This window comes from Lithobates pipiens, unplaced genomic scaffold, assembly GCF_037356315.1.
Source record: "Lithobates pipiens isolate NorthernLeopardFrog02 unplaced genomic scaffold, aLitPip1_a1.2 Scaffold_8, whole genome shotgun sequence".
NCBI classification, from domain to species: Eukaryota; Metazoa; Chordata; class Amphibia; order Anura; family Ranidae; genus Lithobates; species Lithobates pipiens.
The window spans coordinates 611,417,280-611,438,245 of NW_027507903.1; the positions used below are offsets into that span (position 1 = coordinate 611,417,280).

At 46.0% G+C, this 20,966-nt stretch overlaps 1 protein-coding gene across 3 annotated transcripts in view; it reads right to left on the minus strand.

The window, feature by feature from the left end:
* LOC143961374 (uncharacterized) overlaps window positions 1-20,410 on the minus strand; it is an 82,600-nt gene extending 62,190 nt beyond the window's left edge. For 2 of the 3 annotated variants that reach the window (XM_077470641.1, XM_077470639.1), the window contains exon 1: window positions 20,267-20,410. In XM_077470641.1, the coding sequence (XP_077326767.1) occupies window positions 20,267-20,309 (43 nt within the window). In that variant the 5' untranslated portion in view covers window positions 20,310-20,410. Of the gene's footprint in view, window positions 1-19,701; window positions 19,727-20,266 lie in introns of those variants that run through there. The other variant, XM_077470640.1, reaches the window with a different exon arrangement.
* Window positions 20,411-20,966: the final 556 nt, after the last annotated feature.

The window sequence follows — 20,966 nt, forward strand, 5'->3', positions numbered from 1 at the left end:
TTTCAATTTACTTGCCTTCCCTTCGGGCTATCAACTTCTCCTCGTGTATTTTCAAAAGTATTGTTGGCAGTGGTAGCTCTTCTGAGAACCAAAGGGATTCGTCTACATCACTACCTAGATGACCTTCTGTTGTTGGCTCAAGACAAGGATCAACTTCTAGTACACAGAAAGCAGGTCATCTCCACCCTACAGGAATTCGGGTGGATCTTGAACTTGGAGAAGAGCCAGCTGGTCCCATCTCAGCGGCTGGTGTTCTTAGGGGCCCTATTCAACACTGTCAGAGGCACCATCTCATTACCAGAAGAGAAGTTGTCAGTGGTCAGGGACAGAATCCGTCCAGCCCTCTCTGCCTCTCATCTCCAGGCTCTCCAGTGCCTGAAAATTATAGGCACTATGGTAGCGACAATCCCGATGGTGAGGTGGTCACAGTGGAGGATGAGGCCCTTTCAGAAGGGTTTCCTTCATCAATGGTCAGGCAACAAAACCCAGCTGATTCGGATCACCTTATCCATGAGGAATTCCCTTCTGTGGTGGCTCCAACGGGAAAATCTCTGCAACTGCCATTCCATTCTCCCCATCTCATGGGTCACCATAACAACAGATGCCAGCAACAGGGGTTGGGGCGCCCACTGTCTGGCGGAAGTGGCTCAGGGCACCTGGATTCTCCCCTCCAGAGGGACGGTGTCGAACATCCTGGAGTTAAGGGCAGCCTTTCAAGCTCTGCTAGCCTTTCGGCATCTGATTTCAGGAGCCTCGGTCTCACTCAGGCTAGACAATACCACAGCAGTGGCGTACATAAGAAGGCAAGGGGGTACCCGAAGTCTATCCCTTCTCCAGGAGGTGGAACCGATCATGACCTGGGCTCAGAGGAACCTGAAGGATCTGACAGCATCTTATGTCCCAGGGATTCAGAACGTTCAGGCAGACTTTCTTTCCCGGATACTTCTGGACAACAACGAGTGGTCTCTCCACGAGGAAGTGTTCAACTGGATCCTGACAATGGGGCTCTCCCCAGAAGTCGACCTGTTTGCCTCCCCTTGCAACAAAAAACTGGAGAAGTATTATTCAAGGTACAGGGATCCTCAAGCCTACGGGGTGGATGCCTTGACAGAGAAATGGTGGTTCCACAAGGCCTATGCCTTTCCCCCAACTCCTATTATTCATCAGTTCCTGAGGAGACTCAGGTCAGAGTCAGCAGAAGTGATAGCCATAATTCCCTATTGGCCCAACAGACCCTGGTTTCCGCTTCTGATGCTCCTCAGTGTCAGGGATCCAATTCCTTTACCATCCAGGCCAGACCTTCCGTCCCAAGGGTCGAGATTACATCCTTGCCCGGATCACCTGCGCCTAAAGGCTTGGTTTTTGAAAGGGGACGGTTGAAGGCTTTAGGCTGTCCTGAAGAAGTCATTCCCACTCTTCTTAGTGCTCGAAGAAGCAGTACTAACCGGGTATATGAGAGAATTTGGGCGAAGTTTGCAGATCACTTGTCTTCAAGGTCCAGTTCCTGTAATACCCTGACAGTCCGGGACGTCTTAAGCTTCTTGCAATCAGGATTGGATATCTCCCTTTCGGTTAGTTCTCTCCGGGTCCAGGTTTCAGCAATTTCAGCTTTTTCTGGAGTCGCATGGGCCAATCATCCCTTGGTCCAACAATTCTTCAAAGGAGCAGTCAGGCTTAGGCCACAAAGGAAGCCTAGATTCCCCAAATGGGACCTTCCATTGGTTCTAGATTTCTTCTCTCAACTTGACAGAACGCTCTCAATCAGAGAATTAACCCTTAAAACCTCTTTTCTGGTAGCCATAACTTCGGCGAAGAGAATCTCCGAAATTCAGTCTCTAGGTACAAAGGAACCTTTTCTCACCTTCTTTCCAGATAGGGTGGTCCTAATTCCGATGTTGAGGACAAATCCCAAGGTGACCTCTGTTTTCCATGAAAACCAGGAAATCACTCTTCCTACCTTCAATTCTGCTGGAAGTCAAGATCCACATCCACTCGATTTGGGAGTTACTCTAAAACAATATCTGGATATTACAGCTTCTTTTCGTCAATCTGACTTCCTCTTCGTACTATTTAACGGGAAAAGTAGAGGCGCCAAGGCCTCCGTTAGATCCATCGCTGCTTGGGTGGTTCAGGCAATTCAATGGGCTTATAGAGAGAAGGGCTTGGCTCCTCCTGAGGCGGTTACAGCTCACTCTACCAGAAGTCTCTCAACCTCATGGGCGGCTTCGCGCCACGTTGCACCTGATGTAATCTGCAGAGCGGCCTCCTGGTCTTCTATTCATACTTTCATGTCTCACTATTGTGTTGAGCCAGCGTCTTTATCCTCTGTTGATTTTGGTTTGAAAGTCCTGTCGGCCGACAGTGTTAAATAAATCTTTTGTTCAGCATTTTTGCCCACCCGGGTGTGTTTGGCGAGTTATTTCCCACACGTTGCTGCCATGGAGTCTGTCAGGAAAATGGAAAATTCCTATCAAAATACTTACCGTAATTTTCCTTTCCTGATGGACTCCATGGCAGCAGGAGTTCCCTCCCAATTGGCTGGAGTAGGCTAGTTACCGAACACGGCCAGGGGCAGGGAGCAAAGATTTATGGGAGTAGTGTCCTATGGGTAGTGGAGGCGGGACTTAACCCACACGTTGCTGCCATGGAGTCCATCAGGAAAGGAAAATTACGGTAAGTATTTTGATAGGAATTTTCCATTATACCCCCTGTGTCAAGATATTTATTTAAAAGAGGGAAGACGACTTATATAATGCCATAATGCAAGGGGTGTTAGCCATGGCTCCCTATACTTGGAGAGACTTACAATGCGCAACAAAAAAAAAAGAAAAAGGGGTCTGGGGTTTGATCCCTCCACCTCAAAAAGGCCCAAATCCAGCACAGAGCCCCATGTTATACCTGCCCCTCTACATTGGGTGTTTACCCAGAGAACCTCTTGTATCTCATATGCCACACCACACATACTTCCCCATACAAATGTCTATTTATCTTTTTTACCCCTGAAATCTATTATTCTTCATTAGTGATGGACGAACTTCCGATGGGACGTTTCGCGAACGCAGACCGCGAACGAGGCCGACCGTTCGCGAAACCGAACATTCGCGGAGGGCCCCATTGACTTCAATGGGAGGCGAACTTCGCAAACCTTTAGGTCAAATTTGCAGCCACAAGATAATTATTAGCTTGGCAAACATAGTCCCACCACATGGCCAATGACATAACACATGTATGAGGTGAATTTGGGATCGATAACTACAAGCATTCTTTTTTTATATGGGAAATTGTTCTGACAATTCAGGACTGTGGAGCGCATGAAGGCAATGGAGGAGAGGGAAGGTCAGGGACCAGGGTAGGCAAAGAAGAGGGTGCAGGAGATGATCACCAGCAGCGTGACATACAGCAATGACACCTGCACTATGATAGAGTCACCTGAAAACAGCACCGTGATAGAGGGCACTGACATCAGCAGCGTGACATAAAGCATTAACACCAGCACCGTGACATACAGCATTGACAGCAACACCGTGATAGAGAGCACTGACATCAGCAGCGTGACATAAATCACTCACACCAGCACCGTGATATACAGCACTGACAGCAGCACCGTGATAGAGAGCACTGACATCAGAAGCGTGACATACAGCAATGACACCTGCACCGTGATAGAGTCATCTGACAACAGCACCGTGATAGAGGGCACTGACATCAGCAGCGTGACATAAAGCATTAACACCAGCACTGTGACATACAGCATTGACAGCAACACCGTGATAGAGAGCACTGACATCAGCACCGTGATATACAGCACTGACAGCAGCACCGTGATAGAGAGCACTGACATCAGAAGCGTGACATACATCACTGACATCAGCACCGTGATATACAGCACTGACATCAGCACCGTGATAGAGAGCACTGACATCAGAAGCGTGACATACAGCACTGACATCAGCACCGTGATATACAGCACTGACAGCAGCACCGTGATAGAGAGCACTGACATCAGAAGCGTGACATACAGCACTGACATCAGCACCGTGATATACAGCACTGACAACAGCACCGTGACAGAGAGCACTGACATCAGCAGCGTGACATTAAGCACTCACACCAGCACCGTGATATACAGCACTGACAGCAGCACCGTAAGCAGCCCCAGGAGGAAGTCAGCACAGCACAGGGATGGTGTGATCCCCTCATAATAAGAACCCCCAGGAGTAAGTCAGCACAGCACAGGGATGGTGTGATCCCCTCATAATAAGAACCCCCAGGAGGAAGTCAGCACAGAGATGGTGTGATCCCCTCATAATAAGAACCCCCAGGAGGAAGTCAGCACAGCACAGGGATGGTGTGATCCCCTCATAATAAGCAGGCCCAGGAGAAACTCAGCACAGCACAGGGATGGTGTGATCCCCTCATAATAAGAACCCCCAGGTGAAAATCAGCACAGCACAGGGATGGTGTGATCCCCTCATAATAAGAACCCCCAGGACGAAGTCAGCACAGCACAGGGATGGTGTGATCCCCTCATAATAAGCAGGCCCAGGAGAAACTCAGCACAGCACAGGGATGGTGTGATCCCCTCATAATAAGAACCCCCAGGAGGAAGTCAGCACAGGGATGGTGTGATCCCCTCATAATAAGAACCCCCAGGAGGAAGTCAGCACAGCACAGGGATGGTGTGATCCCCTCATAATAAGCAGGCCCAGGAGAAACTCAGCACAGCACAGGGATGGTGTGATCCCCTCATAATAAGAACCCCCAGGTGAAAATCAGCACAGCACAGGGATGGTGTGATCCCCTCATAATAAGAACCCCCAGGACGAAGTCAGCACAGCACAGGGATGGTGTGATCCCCTCATAATAAGCAGGCCCAGGAGAAACTCGGCACAGCACAGGGATGGTGTGATCCCCTCATAATAAGAACCCCCAGGTGAAAATCAGCACAGCACAGGGATGGTGTGATCCCCTCATAATAAGAACCCCCAGGACGAAGTCAGCACAGCACAGGGATGGTGTGATCCCCTCATAATAAGCAGGCCCAGGAGAAACTCAGCACAGCACAGGGATGGTGTGATCCCCTCATAATAAGAACCCCCAGGAGAAACTTAGCACAGAACAGGGATGGTGTGATCCCCTCATAATAAGAACCCCCAGGAGAAACTCAGCACAGCACAGGGATGGTGTGATCCCCTCATAATAAGAACCCCCAGGAGGAAGTCAGCACAGCACAGGGATGGTGTTATCCCCTCATAATAAGAACCCCCAGGACGAAGTCAGCACAGCACAGGGATGGTGTGATCCCCTCATAATAAGCAGGCCCAGGAGAAAATCAGCACAGCACAGGGATGGTCTATCTATTGTGGACCGATACCGGTCCTTACAGAACAGCAGACTGTACCTCACTCAACCCTATGTACTGTAGCACCCTTCACCAAGTTACCAGTCCTTATAAGGACCTTTGTGGACCAAGTAGGTTGTGTGTGACTGATTAGCAGACTGTACGTCAGTCCCTATACCGCTGAAGGACTGCTGCAGTATAGGGCAGCGGTCAGCAGTGGTGCACCTCAACCCTATCTATTGTGGACCGATACCAGTCCTTACAGAACGGCAGACTGTACCTCACTCAACTCTATGTACTGTAGCACCCTTCACCAAGTTACCAGTCCTTATAAGGACCTTTGTGGACCAAGTAGGTTGTGTGTGACTGATTAGCAGACTGTACGTCAGTCCCTATACTGCTGAAGGACTGCTCCAGTATAGGGCAGCGGTCAGCAGTGGTGCACCTCAACCCTATCTATTGTGGACCGATAGCGGTCCTTACAGAACAGCAGACTGTACCGCACTCAACCCTATGTACTGTAGCACCCTACACAGACCAAGTTACCAGTCCTGATAAAGAGCTTTGTGGAACAAGTGAGTTGTGAATGATTAGCAGACTGCAGCAGAAGGGCAGCAGTCAAGTATAATATTCTTTCTATATTTGGAAGAAAGAATATTATACGTGTACAAGCCTATTACCATACCACTGATACCAGTCCTGAAAAGAACCTTTGTGGAACTAATAGTAACAGCAACTCTTTAAACTGACCCTCACTGCCTGACACACTGCTTCCTTCCTGTCCCTATACAAACTGGCAAAACAGAGGAGACTGGAACAATTACTGGTTACTCGAATAGCTCTTTTGTGGACCTGATAGTAACAGCTAATGATGATGATGATGATGATGACTAATCTGGCTGTCCCTAAAATAGCAGCAGACACAGCGCTCTGTCCCTTTATCTAAACTGACAAAAGACACTCAGGCTGCTGCAAAAATCAGTAGCACAGCAATCCTATATACACCTAACACCTATACCAGTCCTGAAAAGAACTTTTGTGTACCAAATAGCTAGCGTTTTATCTGTCCCTGCTCCAAACAGCAACCTTTCCCTATAGTGACAGAAGAAAGAATGTAAAATGGCCGCCGGATCGGGTGTATTTATAAGTTAGGGGGAATGTCCAAGTGTCCATGTGCTGTCATGTCTCAACTGGCTGTCCTGTACCCCATGATGGATGTGTCATCATAGGTCAAAGTTCTTTTACACATTAAACACGTAAGTCCGCCGGGCGAACGACGCCAATAGTCCGCCGAACGAGCGGACCGCGAACGACCGAAATTCGCCACGAAACGACCGCCGGGCGAACCGTTCGGCCATCGCTATTCTTCATTCTAGAGAATAGGCCAATCCTCATTTCTCCCCCCTCCCACTCTCCACCTAAATTTCCTTCGCTACCATCCTGAATATCCACACATAAAATGGGGACACCATTCAGAGAAAAGGACAATGCTGCACACCCCGGAGAATTTTCAAAGAGGAAAATCCCCCATATGGGGTTTTCTTGGCATCAAATAATAAAATAAAAATGAAGGAATGAGAATAGACTTCAATTTTATTGGACAAAATATCAAACAAACTGAGTATTTTTTTAAATAATGAATGTGGGTGGATAATTGGTTAAAATAAGAGCTGTGGTACAGGAGATATAAACATTAAAGCACCAGCACAAGTGGGAACATTTGCAACATATAATAATGTACAATCGTCAAGTGCTACAATGATCGTAATACTGATGCGTTTCAACCTCGCCGAGTCTTCTTCAGAGGATTTGTACTCTGTAAAAGCAGTAGCATAAATTGAAGTGCATGCAAGAAAAACTACAAAATGTGATATAATACAATCTGATCACTATAACTGCATCATATTATCTTTATAATTACCACTTGCATGACTAGTGTAGTCTGAATGTTCCCCCTATATTAAACATTACCCATACCTTCCCCTATTAGAAACGAGACCACACCATAGGTTGGAGTAAACTGGCCACAACAGCCTTTATTAAACATAACTCAAAAATTCACTCCAATAACTTGAAATATGAAAATATATATAAATATATAAATATATATAAATATATAAATATAAATAACTTTATTAACATTAACCATATTAAATAACATTGACTGTCCATTCTGGTGATCTCTGACGGTGACCCCACTTAAGCCAATACCAAATCACTGCGGTACACCTGACCAACTTCCCAAAGGCCTCCACCTGTGACCGGTCGGAGACAACTTCCGCCAGTGAACATAACCGTATTCCTTCCAACGTTCAGGAATACCCAGAGGGGCCGATCGTTTGATGAGCCCCCCACACCCTCAGATCCCTTCTGAGTACCTGTCTACCATCAGAAACCACCAGAAAACACACCGCCAAACACCGGAAAACCTTCAGCTGCCGTGACAAACGACAAAACCTGCAAAAGAAGAAAAGACCAGCAACAACGACACAACAAAACAAAACACCTAACATTAGGGCGGGAGGGCGGGAAAAACTGCCTCCTCTGTGTAACTCTGGGATCCAAATGATCCTCTAAGCCCCACCCTTCCCTTTTATATGGCCCCTCCCCTGCACTAAACTTGCTTTGTGCAAACTTTCCTCTTAGCTCCACCCACAAATCTTAACCCTATGTGTCCCTCATGCACACTGTCATGTCCAGCACTCCTTATCATTGCATTCCTATCCGTGCTTCTCTTCATGTTGCACATTGTCTCCTGGACCTATATCATCAGGGTAGATTCCCTCATCAAATCCCACCAAAGACCCCCGGCCGGTAGGGCACACCAGTCGGGGGGGGGGGGGGGGCAGCAAACCGTCCAGGTGTGGCTTACGAGCAGTCACAGCATTAGGTTCCCAAAATACCAGGTGGGTAGCCGAGGGCAAGAGGCGCACCTGTGGTTGAGCATCAAATATCACCTACATCAGTCTCCTAATTAATATAGATATTGTCAATGTGATAGACATGGGTGTCTAAAATTAATACAAGCAAGAAGATGAATATGTATCCAGGAAAACCTAAGGGCTACATCTCTGAAGGAAAAAAATGGGGGGGGGGGGGACAGGGGAAGGTGAAGGAAAAAATGTGGGAAAAGAGAGGACGGAAGGAAAGGAAAGGAGAAGTTAGGAATGCATAGTGGAACAATGGGGGTGAGAGGGGAGTGTAGAAGGACATGGAAAAATTAAGTGAAAAGGAAGCCACATATGGGAAGGGAAAGAGGGGAATGACTGCATAGAATACTATAAGCACTATGACCAAAAACTAAAAGGCAAGTGTATAGTGCGAAATGTGTATGTGTGAAGAGGAAAAGGAACTAGCTAAATGCAATTGTCTGTGAGTGATGAGTGTGGTGATAAAAATGGACAATTAGGCCGCGTACACACGCGCGGACTGTTCGCCCAACCTTGTTCGGCAAACAGTTTGTCAAACAGTCCGCTCAAAATTTGCATGAGCGGACTTGCCCACACACGAGCGGACTGTTTGACGAACAAGGTTGGGCAAACAGTTCGCTCAACTTTTGAAATGAACGGACTCGCCCACGTAAGGAGGAGGCAAATCCGCCCATTTCGAGCGCGTGTACAGGTAGGCGGGGCCCGCGAAGGAGACGTCGCGGGCTCCGCCGCCTGGAATGGGCTTAAAGGGGAACCCCAACGCCGAAAAAAATCGGCGTGGGGGTTCCCCCCAAGTCCACACCAGACCCTTGTCCGAGCACGCTACCCGGCCGGCCAGGAAAGGGGGGCGAGCGAGCGCGCCCCCCCTCCTGAGCCGTACCAGGCCGCGTGCCCTCAACATGGGGGGTGCCTTGGGGAAGGGGGGGCCGCGCGGCCCCCCCACCCCAAAGCACCTTGTCCCCATGTTGATGAGGACAAGGGCCTCTTCCCGACAACCCTGGCCGTTGGTTGTCGGGGTCTGCGGGCGGGGGGCTTATCGGAATCCGGGAGCCCCCTTTAAGAAGGGGGCCCCCGGATACCGGCCCCCCACCCTATGTGAATGAGTATGGGGTACAATGTACCCCTACCCATTCACCTGTGAAATAAAGTACAAATAAAAACACAACACAGGGGGAAAAAATATTTTATTGCACAGCCGGGGGTCTTCCGTCTTCGGGGGTCTTCTCGCCGGACTCCTCCGCTATGTGTGTGTAGCTCTTTTGCCAGCGGAGGAGTCCGGCTTTCTTCCTCCCCGCCGCCGGCCTCTTCTCCCGACTTCGGGGGTCTTGTCCCCCTCTTCGGTTCTTCTGCCGGGCCACCGCGCCTGGTCCGGTGGCCCTGTCTTCTGTCGCCGTCTTCCGTTCTTCTGTCGCCGCCTTCGGTTCTTCTGCCGGGCCACCGCGCCTTCTTGTAGCTCTTTTACAGGCGGTGGCCCGGTCTTCTGTCGCCGTCGCCGCCTTCCGTTCGTGTTCTTCTTCTTGTTCTTGTTCTTCTCCAGGCGATGTTGACACGTCGCTCCCTCCGGCCGGAATGCCAGAGCCGCCCTGCGCTGTGACTTATATAGTGACAATGGGGCGGGGTCACATGGTATATGTCACATGGGTTGATGTCACATGGTGACCCCGCCCCCTTACGATGTCATAGTCCCCATGTGACATCAACCCATGTGACCAACCCATGTGACATATCCCATGTGACACCGCCCCATTGTCACTATATAAGTGACCGCACAGCGCGTCCCCGGCATTCCGGCCGGAGAGCTCGTCGAGTCAACATCTCCAGGAGAAGAACAAGAAGAAGAACACGAACGGAAGGCGGCGACGGCGACAGAAGACCGGGCCACCGCCTGTAAAAGAGCTACAAGAAGGCGCGGTGGCCCGGCAGAAGAACCGAAGGCGGCGACAGAAGAACGGAAGACGGCGACAGAAGACCGGGCCACCGGACCAGGCGCGGTGGCCCGGCAGAAGAACCGAAGAGGGGGACAAGACCCCCGAAGTCGGGAGAAGAGGCCGGCGGCGGGGAGGAAGAAAGCCGGACTCCTCCGCTGGCAAAAGAGCTACACACACATAGCGGAGGAGTCCGGCGAGAAGACCCCCGAAGACGGAAGACCCCCGGCTGTGCAATAAAATATTTTTTCCCCCTGTGTTGTGTTTTTATTTGTACTTTATTTCACAGGTGAATGGGTAGGGGTACATTGTACCCCATACTCATTCACATAGGGTGGGGGGCCGGTATCCGGGGGCCCCCTTCTTAAAGGGGGCTCCCGGATTCCGATAAGCCCCCCGCCCGCAGACCCCGACAACCAACGGCCAGGGTTGTCGGGAAGAGGCCCTTGTCCTCATCAACATGGGGACAAGGTGCTTTGGGGTGGGGGGGCCGCGCGGCCCCCCCTTCCCCAAGGCACCCCCCATGTTGAGGGCACGCGGCCTGGTACGGCTCAGGAGGGGGGGCGCGCTCGCTCGCCCCCCTTTCCTGGCCGGCCGGGTAGCGTGCTCGGACAAGGGTCTGGTGTGGACTTGGGGGGAACCCCCACGCCGATTTTTTTCGGCGTTGGGGTTCCCCTTTAAGCCCATTCCAGGCGGCGGAGCCCGCGACGTCTCCTTCGCGGGCCCCGCCTACCTGTACACGCGCTCGAAATGGGCGGACTTTCCGAGCGGGAACAGTCCGCTCATTTCGAAAGTACAGCGGACAAGCCCACACACGGGCGGACTGTTCGCTCAAACACAGTTTCAGCGGACAGTTTTTCGGAATTTCCGAAAGACATTGTCCGTCCAACTGTCCGCTGAAACTGTCCGCTGAAAGCCCACACACGAGCGGACTGTCCGCCCAAACACTGTTCAGCGGACAAGGTTGGGCGAACAGTCCGCCCGTGTGTACGCGGCCTTAAAGAACTTGCTGGTGCACAATGAGAAGAAACCAAAAAAAAGGGAGATTAAAGAGTTGTATAAAAGATACCTTAATTTTCGTGGATTATAATTTCCATATGCAGAGCTGCCAGTTTCTGTCTGTCCAGGTTGAGCACTGGGGATCATATGAGGTCCCCAAAGTCAAACAATAAATAGAGCCAACCTGCCTCCAATTGGCCAGTTAACTTCTCTACAGGTATGCTATATCTCCACCCCATCGCACCCCACCCGGTGGGAATAGTGTTGCAATAGTGGCACTATGCCAGTGAGTCCCGCAGCGTTCCGGAAGAGTTATTCCCGGCTCTACCGTAATTTCCGCCGCAATCGCGTGGTGCCGTGATGTCTCGCGCGACCGCACCCATTTTTGGTAAAAAATAATAACATTTTTTTTTCTTCTCCTTTGTTCCTTCCTTTTTCCATTTTACCCCCCACCCCCCTCCCCATATGTGGTTTCCTTTTCACTTCATTTTTCCATGTCCTTCTACACTCCCCTCTCACCCCCATTGTTCCACTATGCATTCCCCACTTCTCACTTCCTGTCCTTCCTCCCTCTCTTTCCCCACATTTTTTCCTTCCCCTTCCCCCGTCCCCCCCCCCCCCCTTTTTTTTTTTCCTTCAGAGATGTAGCCCTTAGGTTTTCCTGGATACATATTCATCTTCTTTCTTGTATTCATTTTTAGACACCCATGTCTATCACATTGACAATATCTATATTAATTAGGAGACTGATGCAGGTGATATTTGGTGCTCAACCACAGGTGCGCCTCTTGCCCTCGGCTACCCACCCGGGATTTTGGGAACCTAATGCTGTGACTCCTCGTAAGCCATGTCGGGATGGTTTGCTGTCCCCCCATGACTGGTGTGCCCTACCGGCTGGGGGTCTTTGGTGGGATCTGATGAGGGAATCTACTCTGATGATATAGGTCCAGGAGACACTGTGCAACGCGATGCAAGTGGTAATTATAAAGATAATATTATTTAGTTATAGTGATCAGATTTTATTATATCACATTTTGTGTTTTTTCTTGCATGTACTTCAATTTATGCTACTGCTTTTACAGCGTACAAATCCTCTGAAGAAGACCCAGTGGGGTCGAAACACGTCAGTATTACCATCATTGTAGCACTTGACTATTGTACATTATTATATGTTGCAAATGTTCCCACTTGCGCTGGTGCTTTAATGTTTATATCCTGTACCACAGCTCTTATTTTAACCAATTATCCCCCCACATTCATTATTTAAAAAATACTCACTTTTTTTTATATTTTGTCCAATAAAATTGAAGTCTATTCTTATTCCTTCGTAGCATTGTTTTCTTCTTTTTTTTATTATTTGCTGCCTAGAAAACCCCACATGGGGAATTTCCCTCTTTGACCATCTTGAATATCCTTACTCTATCCCCTTCACCCCCATGAATTATCCTCTTCCTAATCTAACCTCTTTCTTTCTACCTCCACAGAGGATCTTTTACCTCCTTTCCACCCCACCCCTCACATATTGAAAATCCTTCATGTTGCCTAAATTATACATTCATTACTTTTACTGCTATAATTTAACAGTCAAGAAAGGGAGCTCCAAAATACCAAATTACCGTATTTGCTATTTCCCCCTCTATAATCCATCCTCCTACTGTGCACGTGCCCGTAAACCAAAAAAAAATTAACCCATCTATTTATATTCAGAGGGTGGGGGGGGGGGGAACCTGTCAACAAGTATCCCTACTTCCACCCTTCTACCCACCCACCTATCCCAAAAAAAAAAAACAAACAAAAAAAAACCCTCCTCACCCCTCTAAACCGTTGAAGGAAATCTTGTATACCTTACATGTACACACGTGCCTCATAGAATCTCTAAAAGTGTCTACTAATTTATACCTCCCCTCCAAAAAGAAAGGAAGAAAAAAAATTCTAAATGAACTTTTCCTTCCCTCTACCTCCCCCCCTTTCCCCTCCCCCCATTTGTGTATCCCTTTATGCATCCCCATATCTTTTTTCAACCAAGAGCATTCATATGTGTACATAGTGTATATGCAAAAAAAAGAAAAGAAAGGGTGAACCTAAAATATAATAAATGTATATATAATAAATAAAATCTAATAAAATATAAGGTGAAGTGCATAGAATACATACCTTTCCATAGTGCCTAAACCCTTTCCCAAACCCACAATAACCCACCATTTATCACCTCCTAAGTGAAAAACTAACAATAATATAAATTTCTTTCCCCTTTTTCTCCTTTCTTTTTCTACCCTCCCCCCCCCCCCTTTTTTCTTTCCACACGTAGACATACAAAACACATAAGAAACATCCTATTGTGTGTAGCGGTAGTAGTAGTAGCTCGATAGTGTATCCAAAATAAACAGTGTCAATCAGTGGATCAGTTTGTTTAAAGATAAATATGTAGAACGTATGTACGGTATCTATTTTTATGTGTAACCTGTGGTATTACTAGTGGGCTTATTTCTTCCATACAAAACCCTCAGATTTACACCCTTCCCTCCTTATTAACAAAGTAAAATGTAAGGCATGGGTGAGGAATACCAAAAACAATTATACAGGAAACGAACAAAACTCTGGATAGCCACACTCCAGTTTGAGTAAAAAGTAAAAATACCTTTAATTCTTCAAATGAAAACACTCCATTTTACATGAAGCAAAGGGAAGAAGAAATTAGAACAAGATTGCTAACGCGTTTCACGCTAAAACCAGCACTTACTCATAGCATATTGGTCGATCAACCTGGAATTTTTGTTTTCTTTACCAAAAACAATTAGTTGGCTGCAAAAAAAAGGGGGGGGGGAACCCTGAGGGGACCCGTTCTTATAGTCCTATTTTAATTCATTTCTTTTCAATTCATATAACATATGACAATTCTAGGGGCTGTCTCTAAAAAAAAAAAAGGGGGGGGGGGTCCAAGTTACTTTTTTTCACTCAAGACTCGGATACTCCGGCTCTTTGATTATGGACCAGAAGCTGTCATTCGTAGTGATCAGTCATTGGGAGCAGACATGTTAGTGTGTCAATAAATAAATGTTCGCCAGCACACCATGGTGATAAGCCCCATACACACTATCAGATTTTCTGCTGAGTTTTCCCTTCAGATTTACCAAAACCATATAATATGAGGTCAAACCTTAAGAGTTTCAATGTGTATGCAATCAGGCAGTCCCTTCTACTACTTAGTTTTTGTATATCTGAAGGAAAAACTCAGCAGAAAATCTGATGAGAGTGACAGTGTGTATGGGGCTTTAGTGTGTAAGTGTGGTGCAGCTTGGAGTCAATAATTCACATAAGCAGGTACAATAAACTTGTACTGAACAAATGCAGCAAAAGTTCACAACGAACAGCCATCCAGCCAGAATGACAATGTCTGCTGAGAGGGGACTGAATAAAGCCTGGCAATCAGGAGAATGTCCAGGAAAGATGAGGCCCTACTCTTACCCTACTCCTCAGGGACCTTTCCCTAGCACTATTACCGTCCCTCACAGATGAGGTACCTGTCCCTACTCTGTCCACTTGCCAAAGTGTTGCAAATCCCAGGAACCAGGGCCTTAAAAAGGGCACTGCCTGACACAGGATGGCTGCTTGAGTCATGTGGGGTGGTAACATCCAATAGCATAGCCTCCCCAGAACCCAGTAAGCCATAGAGGAACTTGGTTCATACTGACTTCCTCTCCAATGCCGCAGAATGCCACCTGCCGTGGAGAAAGTAGACTTCACCTGCCTACAAATGGGTCATCTTTAATTTTGAAAGCTTGGTGGGCCAGAGTGTTTATTTACTAGTTGACCCTTTTAACTTTGTACCCCTTACTCATTTACATGGGGGAGGGGGGGCAGCTTCCATCTAGGGGGGACCCTATTGAAAGAAAAAAAAAAGGGGGGGGTAATTTGTTAACTCTCTCTTCAAATTGAGTGAGGTAGTTCAGAAACATACTTTGTTTTTTCTCCAAGCATTGAAACATTTAGTACATTGAGGTTGGAAATAGATTGTCCACCCGTGGACGTTGACAAGCAAAGTAAAGTTGTTCTGACATTTTGTTTTTTCTTTAGCAATGCAAATTTTATCATAGCCTGAATATAAATAATTAGTCACAGCTCTTGTTATAAAAAGCATTCTATTTCAGCAATAACTTTACAGAACAATGATTACAGCTTATTCAAATTAATCCGCCTGTGGTGTTGTCATCATTTACTCTTCCTCAATTAACTAGTGGCTGATTCAACAAGCTGGGGTTGGTTAAATAAAGAAGTAGAGACATTCACTTAAAGGCATAGTTCACCTTTACGAAAAACGTATTATGCATGTAAGAAGCATCTATTCAATCCATATAATAATCAATATAGGCTGTATATGTAACCAGGTACTGGCATAACGGTCCCCTTTAAAACGTCTAAGACTGCTCATGTAGAATCACCGGCTTAGACATGCCTGTTTGCTGACTCTCTATGGGTTAGTATCCCCCTCCCTTCATTGGGCAGCATGGTTACGGAGGAGGAGGTGCTGCTGAAGAGGACCATGGGAGATGTAGTACTGCTTTAGAGTGGTGGTGTTGCCCTAATGCTAAAAAGACTACGGTTCCCAGGAGGTCAAGGTGCAAAGTCCAGGATAGTTGGCAGCGGGATGTCAAAGAGAGTATAGAGCTACGGGGTAGCATGTCCAGCCAACTGGGGTCTCTATGTAGCAGTTATCGCCAGCAGTATGGGAACATTACTGCACCTGCCACTCATCGGCCCCAGAACACTCAAGAGAAAGCAAGTGGGTTCACTGGTTATTAATGGCATCACCAGCAGTCCTCGTGCGGTTTTGCTGAAACGCAGGATGGGTGAGAGGGTTTTTAACCCATTGTTTACACTATATGTTAGGAACTGAGTCTCTCAACAGCCCATCATTGCCATGGTTCATGTCCACCACACATAACCTATCATAGACTGACATCTAAACCTCCACTTAGGATTATTCTACTCTTCTGAACTGACTCTGTACTGGATTGTTTACCCCCCTATCTTGATTACCTTGCTGTTCAATCGACCACTATAAAGCACACATGCCTTCAGTTGTACTTCAAACTGAATGCAGGCTGCATCCTCTATTCATCATTACTAGTACACCACGGTTAAGATGCCCCAACATTAGCCGGCAGAAGAAACCATCCAGAGACTGCCCCTCCCATTATACTCATGTATCGGCGGCTCCTGAAGAGCACGCGCTATGCATTTTTTAAAGTTAGTAATGCCTGAACTGCAGTTTGGTTTGGGTACAATTGTCTAAATTTAGACTTCAGCATCAGTCTGACTGGACTGTGAGAGGTTCAGCCTGGCCACCGGGGGCATTGTCTCTTCTGGCAGGCATGGAACCATGGTCTGGTTAGGTGCTTACGTTACTCTCTCTCAGAGCCCGCCCAGTGGGAGTGGCGCTCTCGGAGAGGGTATTTAAGATGCAAGCGTCACGTGTTTCGAAGTTCCGGTCCAGAATGATGTGCTGACTTCATGATCCTGGTCCTCTTGACCAGCCCCCAGGAAGGCTATGGCCTGGGGTGTGGATCCACCCGATTTTGATGTCTTGGGGCTGGCTAGCCCGATGCAAGGAAACTAAAGAAGGATTCTGAGGTGGTTGGGTCTAGGTATCATACGAGTGTTTTCAAGCTTAAGTCTCCCTACGTGTTCTACAACAACGTCTGTGGCAGAGACATTATCTTGTATGTTCTACAACAACGTCTGTGGCAAAGACTTGTTCCTGAGTAAGCACCTTGTTGGCTGCTAGGCCTTGTGAGAGAGGGACTATCCAACTTGAGTGATCATCCAGTTGCGAATGGCTATTCTCTGGATGCAGTCAAAGTAAGCAAGTTCTTTAACATTTTGACTTTGACACTAAGAGTACCTGAATTTCCTTTCCAACCCTCTTATCCCAATTTAAGAGACTGTTCATTATATAAGTTTTGCAAATAAAATCCATTCAAGTGTATCTGCATTTGGTCTCTCAAGTTACTGGGCCATTTACCACGGGACACATCTAGACGTGCAACAAGGAAAACAGAAGGTAACGGTAAGCCCAAATCTAACCAGCAGCTCCTTCGGGGGTTAGTGCTATACTCAATTTGCCTAAATTTCACCATCTGTGAACTATTTGTGGTTGTTAGGCCCGGTAATATCCTGCAAGCAGTCTTGGACCTAGCATAGTCATCCCAGTGCAATAGTGGGCAGTATACCTCTGGAGGTTTAGACTTTTCCACTGTCCTTGCTGCACCTTCAGTGACCAAGTTATTGTTTAAACTGACTTGGGAATATAGCAAAGGTGTAGGCCTGGACACCATCTCTGATTACCGAAGACGCTATAACTTTTGCCCAAACCAATCAATATACGCTTATTGCAATTTTTTTTACCAAAAATATGTAGAAGAATATATATTGGCCTAAACTTATGAAGACATTTGTTTTTTAAAAACATTTTTGGGGATATTTATTATAAGTAAAACATTGTGTTGTTTTTTTTTTTTCAAAATTATCGCTCTTTTTTTTTTTATAGTGCAAAAAATAAAGACTAGAGAGATGATCAAATACCACCAAAAGAAAGCTCTATCTGTGGGAAAAAAAGGATGTAAATTGTGTTTGGGTACAGCATCGAAAGACTGTGCAATTGTCAGTTAAAACTACGCAGTTCCATATCTCAAAAAAGGGCCTGCTCATTACTGAGGAGTTCCGCCTGCTAAAAAAAAATTAAAAAATAAAGTCAGCAGCTACAAATACTGTAGCTGCTGACTTTTAAATTAAGGACGCTTACCTGTCTAGGGAGCCCGCAATGTCCTCACCCGAAGCCGACCCATCCCTCAGCTCCGGGTGGATGCGTTGGCATCTTAAGTAAGGGAATCAGAAAGTGAAGCCTTGTGGTTTCACAGCCTGGCTCCCTACTGTGCATGCGTAAGTCTCGCTGCGCGTTCTGACTGGTCTCTGCTGTCTTCTGGGAGATACGCAGGTCCCAGGAGGGGCTAGATATGGCGTAGATCGCCGTGGATACTGCAGTGATCTTTCGCCAGAAGTGGGAGCAAATACCTGTATTAGACAGGTATCTGCTCCCCTCCCCCCCTGAAATGTGTCAAATGTGACACCGAGGGGGGGGGACACAATAAGCGGAAGTTCCATTTTGGGGTGGAACTCCGCTTTGAGCAGGAAAAACTTCCAATCTGTAAGTGGATAATAAATGCAGCAAAATGGCTAATCCCAAAATGTTGGCAGGTACAGGGGAGCCGAACAGTAATGCCGCGTACACACGATCGGACTGTGGATTTTTGTTCGGAGGTTGTTGGCTCAAACTTGTCTTGCATACACACGGTCACACAAATGTTGGCCAACAATTCCAAATGTGAGAACGTGGCGACGTACAAGACGTACAACGTGTTGAGAAAAAGGACGTTCACTAGCCAGTGCGGCTCCTTCTGCTTGATTCCGAGCATGCGTGAACTTTTATGCGACGGACTTGTGTACACACGATCGGACTTTCCAACAACAAAATTTTGTTGGCGGAAAATTTGAGAACCTTGTTGGTGGAAAGTCTGACAGCAAATGTTCGATGGAGCCTACACACGGTCGAACTTTCAGCCAACAAGCTCACATCCAAAATTTCCCTTCGGAAAATCCGACCATGTATACGCGGCTTAAGAGACTGGGTCAAGAGAGTAGAATATATTTATAATATGAAAGCATTGTATCATAGTAGAGAAGACAAAATGGAAACTTTTGCAGAAATATGTAAAGTATGGCTTAAATTCAAGAGTTCAAGGGAATATACTGAACTGGTGGGAGCATAAAGAGAGTTCAGGGGAGATTGAGAGGAGAGGAAGAAAGAAATTGATAGTTAAAAGAATATAAAATAAAAAAAGAGAAAGTTTTGTCTATACTGTATGTAGATGAATAGAGGGAAAGAGGGATAATCATAGGGGAGGGAGGTGTGGTAGGGACATTTTAAATTATGTTGTGAACGAGATTTAGATATTTATGTATTTGTATTTTGCAAAATTTAATAAATATAATAATAATAATAATAATAAAAAGACCAGCATCAGAGTACTCATTAAACTAGCAGCCCCTTCGGGGTGGTGCTACATATATACTGTATGCTACATACCCCATAGACGCACCACGAGCAGGACAATTACTGTATATAATATTACTACAGACTGTATATATACTACATACCCCATATACGCAGCATGATTAGGACCAACACACTGTATATAATAATACCACAGACTATATATATACTACATACCCCATAGACACAGCATGATTAGGACCAGTACACTGTATATAATAATACTACAGACTGTATATATACTACATACCCCATAGACACAGCATGATTAGGACCAGTACACTGTATATAATAATACTACAGACTGTATATATACTACATACCCCATAGACACAGCATGATTAGGACCAGTACACTGTATATAATAATACTACAGACTGTATATATACTACATACCCCATAGACACAGCATGATCAGGACCAGTACATTGTATATAATACTACAGACTGTATATATACTACATACCCCATAGACACAGCATGATTAGGACCAGTACACTGTATATAATAATACTACAGGCTGTATATACACTACATACCCCATAGACACAGCATGATTAGGACCAGTACACTCTATATAATAATACTACAAACTGTATGTACGCAACATACCCCATAGACACAGCATGATCAGGACCAGTAAGTACACTGTATATAATAATTCTACAGACTGTATATATTCTAAATACCCATCAGCAGGACCAGTACACTGTATATAATAATACAACAGACTGTATATATACTACATACCCCATAGACACAGCATGAGCAGGACCAGTACACTGTATATAATAATACCACACACTGTATAATACATACCCCATAGAGACCACATGAACAGGACCAGTACATTTTATATAATAATACCACACACTGTATACTACATACCCCATAGAGACCACATGATCAGGACCAGTACACTGTATATAATAATACTACAGATTGTATATATACTACATACCCCATAGACACAGCATGAGCAGGACCACTACGAGGGAAATCATGATTTGTAACTAAACTGAGAATAAGCTTTGCTGATTGAAGAGGAACCTACTGTATATTATTTAAATTCATTCAGCATGCACAGGAAGACTTTCATACCAGAAGACTTCTGCTTTTAGAGATCTCTCTGGAAAGTTATGTGAAGTGAAGTGAAGCAATTTTTTCAAATGTAACTGGCAGTAAGGAAATTGCGAATGCGATATGAAATTAGGATGCTTTACTAAAGTATACAGTATGTATTGTGACAGTGGCAGTCTCAAAAACCAGTATGTTATGGATGCGGTCTCAAAAACCAGTATGTTATGGATACAGTCTCAAATCCTATGACTTTTTTTTTTAACAGAAGAAAGTTTATTTAAACAACAAATCAGCATTACAGAACAATGATCAAAAGACATACTATTAATCACACAAGGGTTTCAGTAATAATCTGTATCTAGTAGGGGTCTTAGTCACCTATCGTGTGTCATTCATTCTAGAAATAGCTGAACAAAACCTAGCAATGGGTGATTGGGCTCACCAACATCATCTTCCAATTTCCCATACCCTCTTTTACAGTCAGAAGAAATTGAGGGGTGTATCAGCAGTGGGGGGGTTGAAACCAACAATGAGTAACCACATCAAACTGATATATTAGGTTAGCAACAATATGTATGGAA